Here is a 17,037-nt window from a genome sequence, read left to right as displayed (position 1 = left end):
TTGTGGTTGGAGCAGCTGTTGTGGATGTAGTCGTTTGTGTGGCTGTAGTGGTTGGAGCAGCTGTTGTGGAAGTAGTTGTTGGTGTGGCTGTAGTGGTAGGAGCAGCATTGCACCCACTTGTTGAACAGCACTCCGGTCCTCTGACGATTGACCCAACATTCCCCATGAAAGGTAAAGTCCCCAGACTTGAAGCAGCTGCACATGTGTTTGGGGACACACAGCCTAATGCTGGAAAGTCTGTTGTGCCATCATTTACTGTTGACATAAAATGCAGAAAATAGACATAAAAATTATTTGTTGTCCTAGTTTTAATTATAATACTCCGGATAAGTCTCTGATTCATCCAAACTATCGTTCATGAAAACTTACATGTTGCTGTGAGGCAGTTGGTCTCTGTTCCTGAACATGGTATTGTAAAGGAGCATTGAAAAGTGTCTGGATCACAAACATTGCACTGGATGGAGTCAGGTCTCGGATCAGGACGGACTGGGACTAAACATCACAGTAAAAGAGAAAGTCATTAATTACTAAAGAAAAAAGTAGGAATAGATTTTGAAAAAACTTTTAACAAACTTACATGGCAGAGTTTCTGAGTTACAGTCATCTGTGTTACAGCACTTAGCATCTGCAATTGCACTTTGGTAACCCAAGTTGACTGAAAATGTCTGACTGACTGCGGCCGGACACAGAGTGGATGGTGCACAGGCTTTGTAGATTTGTGTCACTGAAGATCCCATTTGAGTTCCTGTCGAGTTAAAAAAGAGTTTGTAGGTGTTGATAAAAAACAATCACACCCATCCTCAGTGCATCCAGTGCATTCCATCATGAAGTTAAATGAGACATAAGAAGAACAATACCTTGGATGCTAGCTGTTATGCACATCGTCTCTGAGGTACATGTTTGTGATTCACACCCGCTATTTCCACAGGTGATACACTGTAGGGCTCCAGCTACAACCAAGAGAATAGAGTTAATTAAAAAATATATTGTTTAAAATATCACAAACCTGATATAACAAACTGGTGCTATAAAAACCCAACATTGACTAGTGTTTGTATAACTAAGTTTTCAAAAAAAAATTGTTAAAATCAAAAGATAATGAAAGATTTTTAACCATATATATAGATTGTAAATCACTAAAAGTCTATGTAATCTTTCAAGGTTCTTTTGGTTTCAGAGAGTCATTATAATAATACATCTTTTTATTGCAATGTTCCCAGAAGTTCCCTGAAATGTGGGTTTTTATACTTTGTGGAGGTTGATTTGTCTGTTTTTGTCAGATAACACAGGCATCAGCTGTGCCTACAGAATGAGTTTAAACTAGAAACACGTAGACCGTCATATCAGTCGAAACATCACAAGACTGACTTGCATTATGTTTTCTATTATGACTATTCCTTCTTTTAAAAGTGTATGTTTAGATCCAATTCATAAATATTAACCAGAACTAATAAAAAATTAAACCATGTGAAAAAAGAATGACCAAACTTCTTCATCTGTCACTTGAAGAACCGGATTAACAATGAAAATCTAAAAAGATTTGTAACATCCAATTCAAGTATTTTCTGCTTTTAGAAACAAATGAAAAATACATGTATCATAATTATTTTTACCTGTGCTGTAGAGTGTCCAGATAAGTGTCAGAGAAAAGATCAGCTTCATAGTGATGTTCAGTTGGGTCCCGCAGGTTAGTCCTTCTAGTTCTGTTCTAAAACTCAGGAGCCCTGCTACACCTTAAATACTGCATGGATGACCTCAAAGAACGGGCGTGTTCCCATGTTTATTATCACCAACTATGTCACAGCATCCTAAAAATAGGTTAACACACCCTTAACACACCTATTTCTGCATGCCAAATGATGGACATAGTAATTACGTTAATATCAACTGACATCCTGATGCGCAGGTCTGCTAAATAAAGTTTCACGTAAGTAGACCAGATTTTGTTGTCTCTTTCTTACTGATTTGACATTTATTTATTATTCATTTATTTTTCACAAACCATAAAACTGGAAACCAGCTTGGGGACATTTAGTAGAATTTTTCTTATTTCAAACAATTCACATAAAGTTATTAACATGTTTTCTTACAATGATATATCAAATGTTTCAAGCCGTATAATTGCTGTTTGTCTTTGTGAATTTCATATTTTGTTTTTTTAGCTTTACCCTTTTTAAAGTAAGAAAATGCTAAATAACCCCAAAGCCTGTAAATGACATTCTGTAAACAAGCAAAAGCGGAAATAATATCAAAAATTCCCGGTATTTTCCCTCTGGGATTATCAAAGTATTTCTGATTCTGAACAACCATAAGGATTTCTTGAAACAAGTCTTCCTTTACCTGCCCATTGCCCCTCTGTTGTGTGCTTTTGCTTCTTTTCCAGCCCTTCGGTGGCAATGAGAAGTCTTTCTTTTAGAGCAGGGGTTCCCAAACTTTTTTAGCCGCGCACCCCCTTCAGTGTCCCAACCGGCTTGGTGCAACCCCCCAACCCCACACCCCCCAAAAAAGAAAAAATTCTGTTGCAGTTATGTCAATTCAACCATCTTAACAAAAGTTGTGGGAATAAAATTAGAACATAATTTGAATTAAACTGCAATAAAGTTGCAACATCCACAACAGAATCCTGAGGATTTTCAGGTGCATCAGTGGCTCAGCCTGAAGCAAGGGATTAAACTGATGATCTACCTGTGTGTGCTCTCACTTTGTTTTTGCTTTTTTTGTGCACCAGCTTCTTCTGAGTCTGACTCACAATTTACAAACACGAAGAACTTTGATTTGCGTTCAATGACGAGAGAGAGAGAGAGAGAGAGAGAGAGAGAGAGAGAGAGAGAGAGAGAGAGAGAGAGAGAGAGAGAGAGAGAGAGAGAGAGAGAGAGAGAGAGAGAGAGAGAGAGAGAGAGAGAGAGAGAGAGAGAGAGAGAGAGAGAGAGAGAGAGAGAGAGAGAGAGCAGAGTGTCAATAACAGAGCAGTCCGTAGAGATGTTATTAATCAGAGAAATAAAAACTTTTGCAGCGGCTACATTGAGCAGGTAGACACGCCCAGGGCAACACACCTCAGCTCCCCTCAGCCCCACCGCCGGGTTGTCCCAGTCTGAATATGCGCTAAAACCACATCTGTAAAATGAACTACGGCTGTCTGAATCTCAATGAAACGTATTGCCGCTCTGTGCGTGACCATAGTCAATAGGCCCGTTTACACTACACTTTTCTAACCGAGCCGAGCCGCGACCAGTCTGAGCTTGGATCAGTTAACCAAGCCAAGACGACCGTTTACACACAACACTATCCCGGTTCCTTTGTTGCTCCTCGCCTCCTAGTGAAGATCTGCAGTACTACCGGTCTCTGGGATTGTACGCGCTGCGCGATCCAAATAGAGACTGGTCGCTCAGTTTGAGCTTGTGAAAACGTTCGGCCCGAATTCAATCGTCCCGTGAAGCGAGGAAGGAGTTTGAGAGACATTTGTCATTGGTTTGCAATTCACTCCTCTGTTGCCTCCAAATCCCTGTTTCAGAGGAATATTCCCAACTCTAATATAAACCAGAACCTTTCAAACTTTTTTTCCTTCCTCAGGAGTTGCAAGGATAAGACGCACTAAATTTCCCTTTTTTTTTCTTTTGTTAGGTACTGCACATTCCCCAGACTGGAGCAAACAATCTCAGCACACACCTTACTTTTGAAACAATGACGACAAGCACAGCTGTAAATAAAAACTGGTGACGGAGCAAATGACGTAGTGTAAGACAATAAGATTAACCCAGGCCTTTCAGTGGCTAAAGGTGTTCGGCACTTCTGTTTCTGTTTGAAGCCACTTCATGCCCTCTAGCAGTCATTGCAATTACATAGTGTACCCAGTGCTATTCTGGATCTTGAGAAAATTCATATCATCTTTTAAATACAATAGAATATGTAGTCATGTTAAAGCATGTAGTAAAGTAATGTTCACCTATAAATCAGACTGAATCCTTCCAAAAATAGCTTGAAGGGTAACAAAGAAACATACAATGTTGAAAATAGAGGTGCAAAAAGATTCATATACCATGCTAAAGGTTGGTCCTGTTTTAAAATAATTACCATCAAATGTACTCATCATAACAAAGACTTTGAATACCACAACATTCTAAACTTTTGATTAGTTGTTAAACCTACTGGAGTGATTTTTTTCACCAGTAGCCCTAAAGGTCATTCCACTAAATGGTCATAACAGCAATGGCTTTACTCTTTTTTTATATGTAGCTGTTATTTAAAAAAAAATATCGATTATAAAATAATTGAAGAGCCACTCCACTAAAAATAGGAAAAGACATCAAGGATATGTTTGGTTCACTCTTGATTGCGAGAACTGATGTTTTACTTGTCATTTCCTCAAAGCAGTTTCAAGATATTAGAAAAGTTTCCACTCATTTGAGACAGAAATATTAAAACGTATCATAAGTAACCATCTGCTGCACCAAACCACCTTTTTATTCTTAATTTGTGTTTAATTTAAATAAATTTAGATCTGGTAAACCAGATCTAAATCCTGGACTTTATTGAAGCACCGCACAAGCACATCAAATGCTGTTTAGGGATTAAATATCAAAACAGCTTATTGCAAATAGAAAGTATGCATGACGTACCAACAACATGCAATAATTGCTTCAGTTTTTTTATATCACAAAGTCAAGTAATTAACATTCATCACAAAGCCTGCAGGCACTCCCACTTTTGTTCCAATGAAACATCAAAACAGAGACGCCCTGTAATTTCAAACTAGTGTCATAGAAAATAATAAAAATACATACCAAACAAACATCACCTAACCTTAAACACTCTTCTTTCGGTTATTACTTTACTCTTTAGCCTTTAATCTCAAAAAATGGCCACTTTGATGGAAGGTAATTCCTTGAAGAAACAAGAATAAAAATGATTATGTATCTATTCAATAATTAAGTATGCTATAGACACACACACACACACACACACACACACACACACACGTTAACTACAACAAGCAGCACATTATAGTACAGTAAGATTGTTTTTGGGGACAAAAAAGTGAAATAAAAAGCCATTAGTTCCTTTTGCAACCCAAAATATTTGTAGCTGGAAGTGACAAAATGTGCAAAAGACCCAGAGGTATGAATAGTTTGGTAAAACACTGTAAATAGACAATCCTTCTCAGCTGCTCCCCTCAGGGCTGCGTCCTGAGTCCCCTGCTTTTCACCCTGATGACACGAGACTGCGTCCCCAGGTTCACCACCAATCACAGCGTTAAGTTTGCTGACGACATGACGGTGGTGTCGTTATATGCTCATTACATTGTCAAAAACTGTATGCATCGAAATTTCATTTTGTATGCCCTCTGTACATACAAAATGACAATAACATTTGTCTAAGTCTTGTCTAAGTGCTTTAAATTTTCTTATAAGTGTCACTAAATCTCTTCTTATGAAACGAATTGCGATAGCACATCTTTAGAAGCCTGCCAACATATAAGTGGATTAGATGGCTCAATCAACAAAATAATTATGCACATGCTTGCACACAGAAGTCACAGAACAGGCTTCCTAAAAATTAGTGTGTCTTTTTCATTGTCAGCCCTCAAGCTAAAACCAGAATCCTGTCAAACAGAGACTTGGACAATTGAGTTTCTTTCAAGCCAAGCAGTCTCAATTCTATAAATTTAAGACATTAACAACAGAAAAAAATAATAACAAATCTAGTCTTTGATTTAAAAAGCCAAGTTTAAAAAAGATAATAATTACTTCCCTATGTAAGACTCAATTACATAGGGAAGTTGTCTGTCAAATTTTGAATCCCTGTCCAATGTAACCCAGATGCCGAGCCCACAGTAAGAGCAATCAGAGTTATACATAATTTTGGTCTTAACCCGTAGTCAACATATGGGGTTCCATTTGTGCCAAAAATATGTTCATGCGTCTTCTGATGTGTTCATGTGTCTATGTAAGGTGTGTTTGTATTGTGGTTATGTATTGGAAGCTGTATATGTAGTGGGTTAAAGTCTATATGTCAGATGCATATCTTGTGTCCATATGCTGTGAGCATTTGTATTGTGTCTATATGAGGGATCACGTGCATAGCATAAACCACTGCAATGCTCACTGCACACTTAAGATGCACTCGATTCACTGCAAAATTATGACATGCAATCCAAACTCAAAATGACACCAAACAGGATTGGGTCTCAGATATTTAAGGTTAACACGGTTGTAAGTATTCAGGAAGTGACCCAAGGACAAACGGAGGACCAAACAAACAAAATAAATGGAAGGTTGTTAGCCCGCCCTCACAAGTACTAAGAGGAGACAAACAATCCAAATGGGGCGGACTAACAAAAACAAAATCAAACTCTAAAAGGACAGCAGGAAGCAGTGATAGAACTGTAAAAACAAAAATTACTAAATTCTTATTAAATCACTTTAATCAAGTCAATCTAAAACACATTAAAAAACACTGCATACCTGTGTCGTATAAATCAGCACTCTAAAGTCAAACTTGATGCAGTAGATCTGCGGCATCGAAAAACCACACGCCCAGGTAACGCTACCACCGGAACGTCACTAATAAGGTGGCGAAAACATAAATCACTGGAGCCTTCACACTCAAGCCCAGGAGATTTTTAACGATGTGCCAGATTAGTGTCCAAATTTATTTTCATTTTTGGTTTAGTAAAGTATTATTGAACTGAAAAGAAATAGCAGCTGTAGATATCTTTTATTTTCTCTGTTTTCTACCCTGGGTCTGTTTTGGTTTTCTGCCCCACAGCATTTTTGTGAAAACAAATGTCTCAACATTCAGGGAGAGGCTTTGGTCCTTAAAGCCAACATTAACTCCTTTCACTTAATCAATTTGTAGTTAATTGTTAATATGATGTTACTTGTATCAATACATTGCTTGATAACACAGTCATGAATTTCAGTTAACAGGTAATTTAATTTGAGATCAAATTGAAAATAATCTATTTGAAATCCTGAGAATTGGAATCAAATTGATTCTTGAAATTTGAATCAATAACCTGCCCTACTGGTATCCAGAAGGTACTGCCTTGTAAGCCAAACCAGTTTTGTCTCTTTTTATGTCATGCAAGACCTTATTCGTTATGTCATGCAAGACCTTATTCGTTATGTCATGCAAGACCTTATTCGTGTGCAACTTTCTCTGCCAGGTGGTAACAAGAGGAGGGTGGAGAACCAGATGATGATCTTCTGGAATGATTGGCTGATAGAGGTGGCTGGTATGTCATAACTACTGTATGAAACATTTGAAAGACTTAAAGGAGCTACAAGTGACTTAGTGGTTAAAATCTAAACAACACATTGTCATGGTGCAGCTTTGCCTGCTGCACCATGGACATTCATGGCAGTCTCCGCCTCCCATTTAGCTCCGGTTCCACACCTCAGTAATCACCAACACCGTATTTTAATGTAAATATCTTACTTATAGTTATATACTTATCATTGCGTTTTGCATTAGACAATGTAGCTCCCTTGAAAAAGAAGGTGATTATTCACAGGAAGCTGGCTCCCTGGTTTAATTTATAGGAAATTGGAGAGAAAATGGCACTCTACACACCAAGAAGAATCCAACCTTAACTGGAAAAACGGTCTACTGTTGTATAAAAAGACCCTTTGCAGAGTTAGAGCAGCATATTTTTCATCATTAATAGAGGAGAATAAAAATAATTCTAGGTTTCTCTTTAGTGAAGTTGCCAAATTTACCCAGAGTTATAGCTCTGTTGATCCATCCATTCCCTTAGCTCTCAGCAGTAATGACTTTATGAGATTCTTCTTAAATAAAGTTGATTCCACTAAAAATAAAATAATTGGCATCCTCCCAAAAATTATTATCCGTCCTCAGTAAGTGAGGCAATGTTGGAGGAATCTTCAGAACCTGATCAGTGTCTGAACTATTTAGCAGCAGTAGTTTTCTGAGCTATGTAAGTATGTTACACACAATCCCAAAAAAGTTATTTAAGGGGGTATTCCCTTTGATTAAAGGGGAAGTCCGGTCAACAAGGAAAAATCAGGGTATCATTAGCTATAACTAAAACTAATACGTTTGTGGTTATTTAATGAACTTATCTTTAATCAATAAGAAAATAAAAACATAAATTGTCGTCTGAATCACTGTGTATGGGGGCTGACATTACTGCCCATATTTGGGCAGTAATGTCACGCACCAGGATGTGACATCACATCCTGGGGCGTGGAAAAGCGGAAGCGGCGACAGCATTTCTCTCCGCTTTCCATGCAAAGTCAATAGGAGCCGTTCTACATAGCTGCGATCATCAATAATTTTTTCGGATTTCCAGAGGACTTCACCGCTGACATTCCCAAGAGCTATTGCTGAAGCAACAATGCCCACGTGCATGGCCATTTGATGTTCCAACACAACTGGTAAAAGTGGAAAAAACATTGCTTATTTCAACTTCCCAAATCATGAGCCACCGGGCTCGTTGCTGGATTGCCAACTTGAAGAGAACGGATTTGCTGATCTAACTTCTGGCCAGAGAGAAAACATGTCATATGCAGCAACCATTTTGAAGAAGAATGTTTTGAACATGACATGAGAGCGAGGATTTTCGGTAAGTTATTTTTTATTTTAGAATTTTTTTATTTAGAATTTGCGGGGATGGTCGCCGAGCAGAGGGGCGGAGGGATACCACATTTGATGTGGTATCCCTCCGCCCCAGCATGTGCTGGAACGCTCTTATATTTTAATATTTATACAATAATGACCACCTGCCCTATTTACTAGAGGGCAAATATATAACTTAAGTCACTTCAGCGATCTCTCCTCCGCTGTGTGTGTGTGTGCGCGCTCCGCTGCAGCGCCGGCAAAGCCGTGCTGCGGCGGAGTGCGCGCACACACACACACACACACAGACACACACACACACACACGCGTGTATACATATATACTGTAGGACCCGACTGAGTTTGCACTGGAAATAGGTACGGCTGGATTCCGTCAAAAGTCCGGTTTCTGTCAAGAAACTCTTCTAAAAAAATCCATATCGCTATCAGATGATGATAGCTCCCCGAAACTCTCATCACTGTCACTAAGTACTTCATCACTCTCTGCTTCGTACAGAACACCAGTCGTCGCCATCTTGGAAAATAGTGCGCCGTGACAAACAAACAGAGCGTTGAAACTTGCTCATCTGCGGGTCCGCCGAGTGACGTCAAAAAATGGGAGGTGACAGTACTATTCTTGACCAAGATGGATTCCTCCACATAAACATGATTAAATAAAAATTATTCATAATTAAAAAAACGTATAATTTTTTGCACAGTATGTAGTAGTTTTATATTTAAAGTACTTTCAGCAGTTTGAATTCTGATTTTGACCGGACTTCTCCTTTAATGCCCCCTTTTTTAGACATGCTTAATCTATCCTTAGTAAATGGATATGTACCACAGGCTTTTAAAGCATCTGTTATTAAACCTTTACTTAAGAAACCATAGCTTGGTCAAGATGACTTTATAAATTACAGACCCATATTTAATATTCTTTTCCTATCTAAAATTCTTGAGAAAGTAGTTGCTAATCAACTATGTGAACATCTAAGAAGTAATGACCTATTTGAAGAGTTTCAGTCAGGCTTCAGAGCCTGAAGGGGGAGTGTTGGCCTAGTGGTTAGAGCAGCGTGCTTGCACTCAGAGAAGGATACAAGTACCCGGTTCGATCCCCAGCACCTGCACTGTGGGTCCCTGAGAAAGACCCTTAACCCCAGATTGCTCCCCGGGTGCTGCACATGGCAGCACACTGCTCCCCAGGGGTGATGGGTTAAAAGCAGAGAACACATTTCATTTTAATGTATGTTTCAATGACAATAAAGATTATATTACTATTATATTACTATTAGCTAATCATAGCACTGAAACAGCTCTGGTGAAGGTCACTAATGATATTTTCATGGCCTCAGATAATGGACTTGTGTCTGTATTTGTCCTGTTAGATCTCAGTGCTGCGTTTGATACAATTGATCACAATATTCTCCAAGAAAGACTTACACATACTGTAGGGATTGAGGGGAAGCATTTGGCTGGTTTGAATCTGATCTGTCTGACAGATTCCAGTTTGTTAATGTTAATAATAAATCTTCTTCAAACTCTAGGGTCACTTGTGGAGAACCACAGGGTTCAGTCCTTGGACCAATTCTCTTTATTATATATATGCTTCCAATTGGCAAAATTATCAGACAACATGAGATTAATTTCCACTGTTATGCTGATGACACTCAGATATATTTATCCATTAATTCCTCATGAATCCAATCAATTACTTCAACTACATGCATGTCATTATGACATCAAAACCTGGATGACTTTAAATTTCCTGTTTTTAAATTCTGACAAGACAGAAGTTGAAATCTTTGGACAAGAGTCCTGAAAAAAATAATTTCTTAATCAATCACTTAGTCTGAATGGCATTAATTTGGCCTCTGGTAATAAAGTAAAAAATCTTGGTGTTATTTTTGACCAAGACATGTCATTTAAATCCCATATTAAACAGGTTTCCAGGGTTTCCTTTTTTCACCTCCGGTCATCTAGTCAAAATTAGAAACATTCTGTCCAGGAGTGACGCTGAAAAACTATTCCATGCATTTGTTACTTCAAGGCTGGCTATTGTAATTCTTTACTATCAGGAATTCCACAAAATGCAGTTCAAAGTCTTCAGCTGATCCAAAATGCTGCAGCAAGAGTTCTGATGGAAATCAACAAGAGGGATCATATTTCTCCAATTTTAGCTTCCCTTCATTGGCTTCCTGTTAAATCAAGAATAGAATTTAAAATTCTTCTTCTAACGTATAAAGCCCTTAATAATCAAGCTCCATCATATATCAGAGCTCTGATTACCCCGTATATTCCTAACAGAGCACTTTGCTCTCAGACTGCATGTCTGCTGGTGGTTCCTAGAGTCTCTAAAAGTAGAATGGGAGGCAGATCCTTTAGCTATCAGGCTCCTCTCCTGTGGAACCAACTCCCAGTTTTGGTCCGTGAGGCAGACACCCTGTCTACTTTTAAGACTAGGCTCAAAACTTTCCTTTTTGACAAAGCTTATAGTTAGTGTCTTAGGTTACCCTGAGCTATCTCTGTAGCTATATTGCTATGGGCTTAGGGTACTGAATAGGGGTGGGTATTGCCAAAGAAGTCACGATTCGATTAGAATCACGATTCACATGCCACGATGCGATTCTATCACGATGCATCACGATACTTGAATTATTGCGATGCATCGCAATGCATTGTGATATTTTCACTGAACACTGTTAGAAAAAAAAAAACAGCCATTACCAGTGGCTGACAGGCTGTGTATGATCTGGATAGTGTCTTCAATTGATACATAACTGAAAGCAACTGAATTCATACATAGCTGTATTTACTGAAACGACTTTTGGAGGTATTACCATGAAAATAAATATTACTGTTACTGGACACAAATATTACTATTACTGGAGTGGACACACGGACAGAAAGTGCTTAGGATTTATAAAACTTAAAATAACAAAATATTGATAATCAGTGCCGTTTACATGGCCTCAGTGGTCCTTTAAACCAATGAAATTAAAACATTCAAATGTTTGCGCGTGCGAATATTAGAATCGCGATGCATCGTCATGACGATTACTTTTCACACCCCTAGTACTGAAGGACATCAGGATCTATTTTTATCACTCTACTGAGTTCTCCTACTAATCTCCAACTTGCATTGTTTGTTGTTATTTAAATTTTTACCTTTTTGTTCTGTCATTTTTGTCTCTTCATTGTAGGTACACCTGGTCGGGCGTTCTGTTAGCTGTGACATAATCCAGGGAAGACAGATCATCCGCTATTGCCATATAACTTAGAAAAGATTTCTGGATCAATGTGTGCTTCTGTGCTTTTTGGTCTCTCTTGTGTTCATGCGTTCTCCAGTTCCAAAATCAGCCACAGCAACGTCCTCGATGCTGGTGTCCTCAGTCATCCCAAAGTCGCCTCCAGAAGGGTTCAGAACACAGAAGCTCATCTTTTTTACCTTACACTCCTAGATTTGAACACATGACACCTGTTTTATTTTTACTACGTTGACTTCCTGTCCAATTTAGGATAGATTTTGAACTTTTATTATCTTTTTTAAACTTGGCTTTTTTAAATCAAAGCTCAAGACTAGATTTGTGTTTTTCTTTTTTTTTCAGTTGTTAATGTCATAAATAAATAGGATTGAGAAAAAAAAACTCATTCCAAGTCTCTGTTTGACAGGATTCTGATTTTAGCCTGAGGGCTGACAATGAAAAAGACACGTTAATTTTTAGGAAGCCTGTTCTGTGACTTCTGTGTGCAAGCATGCGCATAATTTGTTTTGTTGACTGAGCAATCTAATCCACTTTCATGTTGCCAGGCAGGTAAAGGTGTGTTATGGGAATTTGTTTCATAAGAAGTGATACTTTACTCATGATAAGAGAATTTGAAGCAGCTGAGAAGGATTGTTTATTGACAGTGTCTTACTAAACTATTCATACCTCTGGGTCTTTTGCACATTTTGTCACTTCCAGCTGCAAATATTTTGGTTTGCAAAAGGAACTTATGGCTTTTTATTTCACTTTTTTTGTCCCCAAAAACAATCTTCTAAACTGCAATTTGCTGCTTGTTGTAGTTAACGTGTGTGTGTGTCTCTATAGCGTAAGTAATTATTGAGTAGATAATAATCATTTTTATTCTTGTTTCTTTAAGAAATTACCTTCCATCAAAGTGGCCATTTTTTTGTGGAGATTAAATGCTAAAAAGTAAAGTAATAATTGAAGGAGGAGTGTTTGAGGTAAGCTGACGTTTGTTTGGTATGTATTTTTATTATTTTCTACTACACAAGTTTGAAATTACAGGGCGTCTCTGTTTTGCCGTTTCATTGGCACAAAAGTGGGAGTGCCTGCAGGCTTTGTGATGAATGTTAATTACTTGACGTTGTGATGCAAAAAAACTGAAGCAATTATTGCATTTTGTTGGTACGTCGTGAATACTTTCTATTTGCAATCAGCTGTTTTGATATTTAATCCCTAAACAGCATTTGATGTGCTTATGCGTTGCTTCAATTAAGTCCAGGATTTAGATCTGGTTTACCAGATCTAAATTTATTTAAATTAAACACAAATTAAGAATAAAAAGGTGGTTTGGTTCAACAGATGGTTACTTATGATATGTTTTAATATTTCTGTCTCAAATGAATGGGAGAATTTCTAATATCTTGAAACTGCCTTGAGGACATGACAAGTAAAACATCAGTTCTCACAATGAAGATATAACATATCCTTGATGTCTTTTCCTATTTTTAGCGGAGTGGCTCTTCAATTATTTTATAAGCTATAACGTTTTAAAAATAACAGCTACATATGAAAAAGAGTAAAAGCTATTGCTGTTATGACCATTTAGTGGAATGACCTTTAGACTGACTGGTGAAAAAATGACTCCAGTAGGTTTTACAACTAATCAAATGTTTACAATGTTGAGATATTAAAAGTCTTGGTTACAATGAGTACTTTTGATGGTATTTATTTCAAACAGGACCAACCTTTAGCATGTTTTAGCAGACCTATATCTGATTTATAGGTGAACATTACTTTACTACATGCTTTAACATGACTACATATTCTGTTGTATTTAAAAAATTAACTGACTTTTCTCAAGATGCAGTGTAGCACTGGGTACAATATGTAATTGCAATGACTGCTAGAGGGCATGAAGTGGCTTCAAACAGAAACAGAAGTGCCGAACACCTTTAGCCACTGAAAGGCCTGGGTTAATCTTATTGTCTTACACTACGTCATTTGCTCCGTCACCAGTTTTTATTTACAGCTGTGCTTGTCGTCATTGTTTCAAAAGTAAGGCGTGTGCTGAGATTGTTAGCTCCAGTCTGGAGAATGTGCAGTACCTAACAAAAAAAAAAAGGGACAATTAGTGCGTCTTATCTTTGCAACTCCAGAGAGAGGGAAAAAAAAGTTTAAAAGGTTGTGGTTTATATCAGAGTTGGTAATATTCCTCTGAAAGAAAGACTTCTCATTGCCACCGAAGTGCTGTAAAAGTAGCAAAAGCTCACAGCAGAGGGGCAATGGGAAGGTAAAGGAAGACTTGTTTCAAGAAATCCTTATTGTTGTTCAGAATCAGGATCAGAAATACTTTAATAATTCCAGAGGGAAATTACCAGGAATGGTTGATCTTATTGTTAAAAAAAGAGAAGCAAATTTTTATATTATTGCCGCTTTTGCTCGTTTACAGAATGTAATTTACAGGCTAAGGGGTTATTTAGCATTTTCTTGCTTTAAAAAGAGTAAAGCTAAAAAAAAAATGAAATTCACAAAGACAAAGAGCAATTATATGACTTGAAACATTTTATATATATTATATTGTAAAAAACATGTTAGTAACTTTATGTGAATTGTTTGAAATAAGACAAATTCTACTAAATGTCCCCACGCTGGTTTCCAGTTTTATGGTTTGTGAAAAATAAATGAATAATGACTAAATGTCAAATCAGTAAGAAAGAGACAACAAAATCTGGTCTACTTACCTCAAACTTTATTTAGCAGACCTGCATATCAGGATATCAGTTTAAAGTAATTACTATGTCCATAATTTGTCATGCAGAAATAGGTGTGTTAAGGGTGCGTTAACGTATTTTTAGGATGCTGTGACATAGTTGGTGATAATAAACATGGGAACACGCCCGTTCTTTGAGGTCATCCATGCAGTATTTAAGGTGTAGTGGGACTCCTGAGTTTTAGAACAGAACTAGAAGGACTAACCTGCGGGACCCAACTGAACATCACTATGAAGCTGATCTTTTCTCTGACACTTATCTGGGCACTCTACAGCACAGGTAAAAATAATTATGATACATGTATTTTTCATTTGTTTCTAAAAGCAGAAAATACTTGAATTGGATGTTACAAATCTTTTTAGATTTTCATTGTTAATCCGGTTCTTCAAGTGACAGATGAAGAAGTTTGGTCATTCTTTTTTCACATGGTTTAATTTTATTATTTCTGATTAATATTTAAGAATTGGATCTAAACATAAACGTTTAAAAGACAGACTAGTCATTTTTTTTCTTGAAAACAAAATGCAAGTCAATCTTGTGATGTTTCAACTGATATGACGGTCTACGTGTTTCTAGTTTAAACTCATTCTGCAGGCACGGCTGATGCCTGTATTATCTGACAAAAACTGACAAATCATCCTCCACAAAGTATAAAAACCCACATTTCAGGGTAACAAGAAATAGTCTTCCTTGTTCTGGTCTTCTGGGAACATTGTAATAAAAAGATGTATTATTATAATGACTCTCTGAAACCAGAAGAACCTTGAAAGATTATATAAACTTTTATGGATTTACAATTTATATATATGGTTAAAAGATTTCACTATCTTTTTGTTTTAACTATTTTTTTTAAAAAACTTAAAGTTATACAAACAGTAGTCAATGTTGGGTTTTTATAGCACCAGTGTGTTATATCTAGTTTGTGATATTTTAAACAATATTTTTTTTTAATTAACTCTATTCTCTTGGTTGTAGCTGGAGCCCTACAGTGTATCACCTGTCAAGATATGCAGTGTTCGACAGTATCATCAGAAACATGTACCTCAGAGACGATGTGCATAACAGCAAGCATCCAAGGTATTGTTCTACTTATGTCTCATTTCACTTTATGATGGAATGCACTGGATGCACTGAGGATGGGTGTGATTGTTTTTTATCAACACCAACAAACTCTTTTTTGACTCGACAGGAACTCAAATGGGATCTTCAGTGGCACAAATCTACAAAGCCTGTGCACCATCCACTCTGTGTCCGGCCACAGTCAGTCAGACATTTTCAGTCAACTTGGATTATCAAAGTGCAATTGCAAATGCTCAGTGCTGTAACACAGATGACTGTAACTCAGAAACTCTGCCTTGTAAGTTTGTTAATTTTTAAAAAAAACTATTACTCCTTTTTTCTTCAGTAATTAATGACTTTCTCTTTCACTGTGATGTTTAGTCCTAGTCCGTCCTGCTCCGACATCTGACTCGCCCCAGTGCAATGTTTGTAACCCAGTCACTTTAGACTGCACCTCTACAATATCATGTACAGAAACAGAGACCAACTGCCTAAGAGCAACATGTAAGTTTTCATGATCAATAGTTTGGATGAATCACAGACTTATCCAGAGTATTATAATTGAAACTAGGACAAAAAATAATTTTTATGTCTATTTTCTGCATTTTATGTCAACAGTAAATGATGGCACAAAAGACTTTCCAGCATTTGGCTGTGTGTCCCCAAACACATGTGCAGCTTCTTCAAGTCTGGGGACTTTACCTTTCATGGGGAATGTTGGGTCAATCGTCAGCGGACCTGAGTGCACACCAGCTGCAGCTCCAACCACTACAGCCACACCATCAACTACATCCACAACAGCTGCTCCAACCACTACAGCCACACCAACAACTACATCCACAACAGCTGCTCCAACCACTACAGCCACACCAACCACTACTTCCACAACAGCTGCTCCAACCACTACAGCCACACAATCAACTACATCCACAACAGCTGCTCCAACCACTACAGTCACACCAACAACTACATCCACAACAGCTGCTCCAACAACTACAGCCACACCAACCACTACTTCCACAACAGCTGCTCCAACCACTACAGCCACACCATCAACTACATCAACAACAGCTGCTCCAACCACTACAGCCACACCAACAACTACATCCACAACAGCTGCTCCAACCACTAAAGTCACACCAACAACTACATCCACAACAGCTGCTCCAACCACTACAGCCACACCAACCACTACTTCCACAACAGCTGCTCCAACCACTACTTCCACAACAGCTGAGCTAACCACTACAGCCACACCATCAACTACATCAACAACAGCTGCTCCACCACTACAGCCACACCAACCACTACATCCACAACAGCTGCGCCAACCACTACAGCCACACCAACCACTACATCCACAACAGCTGCTCCAACCACTACAGCCACACCAACCACTACATC

At 37.9% G+C, this 17,037-nt stretch overlaps 1 protein-coding gene and 1 long non-coding RNA gene across 2 annotated transcripts in view; both read left to right on the top strand.

The window, feature by feature from the left end:
* The first annotated feature begins 15,610 nt into the window (after positions 1–15,610).
* On the top strand, positions 15,611–16,137 carry LOC118557103. The gene is made up of 3 exons (XR_004927600.1): positions 15,611–15,651; positions 15,764–15,931; positions 16,015–16,137. It is a non-coding gene; the product is annotated as an uncharacterized LOC118557103 (long non-coding RNA).
* Positions 16,138–16,347: 210 nt separating this feature from the next.
* The window catches only part of LOC118557049 (histidine-rich glycoprotein-like), a 7,402-nt gene continuing 6,712 nt past the window's right edge, over positions 16,348–17,037 (top strand). Inside the window, exon 1 of the mRNA XM_036125942.1 lies at positions 16,348–16,361. Within this exon, the coding sequence (XP_035981835.1) occupies positions 16,348–16,361 (14 nt within the window). The remainder of the gene's footprint in view (positions 16,362–17,037) is intronic.

This window comes from Fundulus heteroclitus, chromosome 22 (genome assembly GCF_011125445.2).
Source record: "Fundulus heteroclitus isolate FHET01 chromosome 22, MU-UCD_Fhet_4.1, whole genome shotgun sequence".
NCBI lineage: Eukaryota > Metazoa > Chordata > Actinopteri > Cyprinodontiformes > Fundulidae > Fundulus > Fundulus heteroclitus.
The sequence above is the reverse complement of the archived record's forward strand: the minus strand, read 5'-3'. Positions and strand labels throughout refer to the sequence as shown.